At 38.1% G+C, this 5,006-nt stretch overlaps 1 protein-coding gene across 1 annotated transcript; it reads left to right on the forward strand.

Annotated features, from left to right (window-relative positions):
* Window positions 1–2,171: 2,171 nt before the first annotated feature.
* On the forward strand, window positions 2,172–4,047 carry LOC145132659 (MAP kinase kinase kinase, putative (DUF1644)). Its single transcript, XM_079067538.1, has 3 exons — window positions 2,172–2,335; window positions 2,723–3,757; window positions 3,854–4,047. The coding sequence occupies exon 2, from the start codon at window positions 2,755–2,757 to the stop codon at window positions 3,736–3,738; it is 984 nt and encodes a 327-aa protein (XP_078923664.1). The 5' UTR covers window positions 2,172–2,335; window positions 2,723–2,754; the 3' UTR covers window positions 3,739–3,757; window positions 3,854–4,047.
* The last annotated feature ends 959 nt before the right edge of the window (window positions 4,048–5,006 follow it).

Consider the following 5,006-nt stretch of genomic DNA (forward strand, 5'->3'; position numbering starts at 1 on the left):
ATAAGGTTTAAAGTTGATTGGTTTGGAGTTGGATGGAGTGGTCGTTTTTTTTGTTGATGATAGTGTGTGTGCGTCTTCGAAAAGGGATTCAAAACTTGGTAATGGTGTTGTGAATGTTGGGATTGGTATGGTGTGGTTCTATTGTTGATTTGTTGCTTAGGTGTCTATGTTGGATTGGTAATGGAATATCATGGTGTGAAGGGAGCAGACAAAGTTTTGTGCATAAGTGTGGTGAGTGTGTTGGAAGAGAACTACAAGGAGATGGGATCCCACGTGCGCGATTTGCTTACTTTTGTGGTTGAAGGAGATCTACGATGGAAAAAGTCTATAATAATGGCCCAAGTATGTTAAGCAATGTGAGGCCCATTATGACGTCGGCTCCTACGATATGTAAGACAAAAGGGTTGTTGAATGATGTTTTATTTAGGTCGAGACTAACCATGGATCAAAAATCATCATGTTGGAGGTGATCTCCACTATCGACCATAACAATAAATGATGAGATAGGTCGACAACATGTTGAATAAGGAATAAATACGAGATTGAGTTATATTATAAGGTTGAACGGAGTCATCAGTGGGTTATAGATTGGCTTGGAGCGGTATCGGTGATACCACCGGTTTGTGGTTCCTTCTCCGACAGTTTAGGGCGGGTTGGAGTGTTATTGCGCGACAACGGGTTTGAGAACCCGTTCCTCCTCCTCCTCCTCCTTTCTTTCTATCTACTCCTCCCCCCCCCCCTTCTCTCTCTCTATAATCCTTGTGCATTGTGTAGTTCTTCTTCCTTTAAGAGTTAAGACTTGTACCAAACTAATTTAGTATATTCTTAATTAATTTGTGAATTAGTTTTTTATGTTTTGGATGTTTTTTTAATTAATTTTGAACGATTTTAATTATTATGTATTTATTTTAAAATAAAAAATAAAGTGGTTTGTGAAAAATAGGGTTTTCATGTGTTGTGGTTTGGGCGGGTTGGAAGAGAGATGATGGAGAAAAGCTGATGTGGTAGTGGGTTAAGTGAGTTTGGAGGAAATGACCCCATCATCCCTAAGTGCTACCGAAATCATTTAAGGTAGTAACGATGTGGTCGTTATTGGTGTAACTAAGTTGAATGGCCTGTGGCAATGGTAGACGTAGAAAAGCGGCTGTGGAAAGAGAAGGGAAGTGTGGGTTTGGTTCGATATCATGAATGTGAGAGTTATTGGGGGTGGTTAGGGGTGGGTGCTCATGTTTTTGAAAAGGTTGGGTCGTATCGAAAGCATCATTGCCATCGATGATTAAAAAAATTTAGGGTGTATTACAATTTTTGTTGGGTGAAAATTTTTATGGATACCGGAAGGCAGAAGCAAAGTTATTCGACACAAAGTTTTTAGAGGGCATCAACTCAAAGTATTATGAAGAGTAAAGTGTGGTTTAGTTTAGGCGGCCCTGTTAGGAGGGGTGTGGTGGTGGACAATGTGTTGTTGAAGTTGGGATAACTGATGTTTATTGTATTCATGGCTAGTTAATCTTCGATAAATTTTGCTAACATGAAGGTTCGGTGTAAATATTATGGGTAGTAGATGAAGGTTTCAGATTTGATATCGTGGATTAAACCGAAAAGAAAACAATTAAGTAGGGCTTGTGGATAAAGGTCGATAACACAATTACTGACTTGGCTTAGTAGGCTGCTATTGTGGTGGTTTGGTGTAGCTTGAATGATATCACTTGATGGTTCTCCGAAGGATAAAGGCCTGAATCGTGATTCTAAGGCATGTGAAAATCGGTCCAACTCAAAGTTTCGCTCGTAAAGTTGAAACGTGTGAGTGAAATGTGTTGTAATGGGGGAATGGAATATTAGGTGAAGTAATCAATCGTTTGTTTAAAAGAGCCAATCCAAATGGTTAGACCCATTGAAAATGAGCTGGGGGATCTTCCATGGTCGTGATGTGTTTAAGGGTGGAGTATCATGACTCCTATCATTTGAAGATGATGAAACGATGGTAGGTGAAGTATTATTTGCAATACATGTTTGTTACTATGTTAGGGACGAATTTTATAGAAAGACAAAAGCTTAGGGTCTAAGTAAAAAGTTTCATTTCATTGGCGACAAACAAACCGGCGCCGACTCATGAAAATTAAATCGGTTTAAATTTTGAAAAACCGGACACTTCATTTGTATATATAAAAGCATCCCTTTTGCCCTACGAAGCTCCTCTTTTTTCTCTCTCTAGAAGCTCTTTCACATTATCAGCTCCAAACAGTTGTCTGCTATCTCGTTTCGAGTCTGATCGACTCATCGAAGATCAATCGTGAACTCTTGGTTCACGAATCAAGCAATCGAGATAGTTTATCCGGTAAGTTTTTCATCAAACCTTTAATTGAGGATTAATTTCTATCCAAGTCTGTCAGCTCTCTACACGTTTAAGCTTATGGCTTCTGATTGTTTACTTTCCTGGATCTCCTAGGGCTTTTTACCTGCTTAATCCGATTCTGTCGGTAGTTTGACTTCATCTCGTTTGTTCTTCACGATGCCAATTTTCAGCTATTTAGCTTGTAACTTTTAGGGCTTCCGATTTCGTGATATATTATCTGTTTTTTTCTAATTAGGTCTTTGATATGATGCTTTACCACCGTAATTTTCTCATTTCTGATATGATTTTTGTTATCCCCTCTTTTTCTGTGCTATTGCATGAAAAATGAAATCAAAATCGAACTTTTTATTGATTGTGTGATGTTACCAGGATTACTGTTTGAAAATCGAAGAACAATAAAGATGCCTAAGGAAAGAAGAGACCGATCCGTCTCCATCGACAGGTCTTGGACATCTCCATACGTCTGCAACACCAGTCACTCAAAACGATCACTCTCCAAAAACCCATTAGAATCCGAAAACATAAAAGAATGGGAAGAAGCTCGATGCCCAGTATGTATGGAACACCCACACAACGCCATCCTCCTCCTCTGTTCTTCCCATGAAAAAGGTTGTCGACCATTCATGTGTGACACAAGCTATCGCCATTCCAATTGCTTCGACCAATTCCAGAAAGCATCTTCTGAATCAATCGAAACAACACCAACACCTACACCAACATCAACACAAACACCTGTCACAACACTAACCTGCCCGCTATGTCGCGGGCAGGTGACCGGATGGATAGTGGTGGAAGCTGCCCGAGGATTCATGAATGGAAAAACCCGAAGCTGTGCTAGTGAAACATGTGAATTTTCAGGGACATATGCTGACCTGAGAAAGCACGCGAGGCTGGATCACCCGTTGGTGAGACCATCAGAAGCTGATCCAGATAGGCAAAGGGATTGGAGGAGGTTAGAAAGACAAAGAGACATGGGAGATTTATTGAGCACTCTTCAATCTTCTATAGCTGATGAAAATGGTGAAAATCTTGAAAATGGTGTAACAGGAAATGGTGGTGCTACTACTGCTTTATCTTTTGATGAAGGTGGTTGGTTAACCGTGTTTTTCTTGATTAGGGTTTTTAGACCGCGAAGCGGCTCAAGGAGTAGTAGTAGTTGGTCCGGGACCTCGCGGGCCCGGGCCCATGTCACAATTAGGAGGAGACCGAGTACACGGTTATGGGGGGAGAGTCATAATGAAGGAGTTGTAGATGATGGTGATAATCATAATGATGATGGTGATGATGATGATGATGATGATGATGATGAGTCATCGGATGGGGGGTCGGGCCCACAGAGTAATAATAATAATAATAATAATAATAATAATGAAGAAGAATCTTGATTTTCAGACAAGTGTCATTGTAAGGAATAATTTTGAAAGAATGAAAGTATGTTGCTATTTGTTGTGTTAATGTGTTTGGTGATGTTTGATTTTGTTTTGTGATGTGTGTTTTCAGGTGAAGAGAGAGAGAGAGAGAGAAGAATCTTTGGCTTGTTCTTTTATATGGACATGGAGTTTGGAGATTTGTAAGAGAGAGAGAGAGAGAGAGAGAGGAGGGAGGAAGAAATTTGAAACTGTAATTTTAACTTGAAACTTATATGATTTGTTTATACATCTTCAATCATTGAGGTTTATCAAGTACTTTGTTTATCTTGTTGCTATTGAGTCAACTCGTTAGGGGTATTTTCGTCAATTTGTTGGGTTTGGGGGTTATTATGGAGTAGTGTCATTATCATAGTTGTTTCTCATTTTATTTGGTTTGGGGTCATTATGGAGTAGAATCATGATCGTTTCGCTTCTTGCCCTTTTGGGTCAACTTGTTAGGGGTATTATGGTCTTTTTTGTTTGCATTAGGGGGATTGTGTTGTGTTTAGAGGTCCCTTAAAGATGTTCTTTTAACTTTAGTTAGGCATTTTGTTGGCATTATGGTCATTGTAGTATACTCCAAACTTTATTTAGGCAAACCTAATAAGGGGCGTTGTAGTAATTTTTTGTTGGCATAATGGGATTATGGTATATCTCATTTTCTCTTTTCATTTGAGACCACAACTGTAAAAAATCAACATGGTTTACAAAATAATTAGGACTAATTTTAGAAAATCCTTAATTTTTTAAGCTTTTTACCTAAAAAGTTATTAATATAATTTTTATTTTATTTTGTAGGTAAATAATTGTTTAATTAAAAATTAAATATAAAAATCATTGATCTTGTGCAATAACAACGAGGAACATTTATGTCTTGTGCACAGATAAAATATAAAAATGTGCGTCAACAAACCGGGTGTTGCCCTCCCTCCTAGAGGTTGAGGGTTCAAGTCTCATCGGAGACATAGGTGGTATTAGTAGTAATTTAGGAGTAGTGTAGATTTGTCATTTAAAAAAAACAAAAAAACAAAAAAAAGCAAAAAAAAATTATAAATTTTTATGCTACTAAAATCAATTTACTGTACATGTCAAACGTAGTATAACCAGATACATTTCTTCGACACGTTTTTTTATTCTTTTTTTTTTTTTTATGTCTAGATACATTTTTGTCCGCATACAAACTTCCCACTTGGCCTATTGTGGGAGGCATATGGCTATGGGTATAATGGTCACAGTGAATGTGG

This window comes from Lactuca virosa, chromosome 8, assembly GCF_052849685.1.
Source record: "Lactuca virosa cultivar CGN04683 chromosome 8, Lactuca_virosa_CGN04683_v6, whole genome shotgun sequence".
Taxonomy (NCBI): Eukaryota; Viridiplantae; Streptophyta; class Magnoliopsida; order Asterales; family Asteraceae; genus Lactuca; species Lactuca virosa.

Coding starts and splice junctions, on each gene's coding strand:
- LOC145132659 (XM_079067538.1), top strand. CDS start 2,755: ATGCCTAAGGAAAGAAGAGACCGATCCGTCTCCATCGACAGGTCTTGG.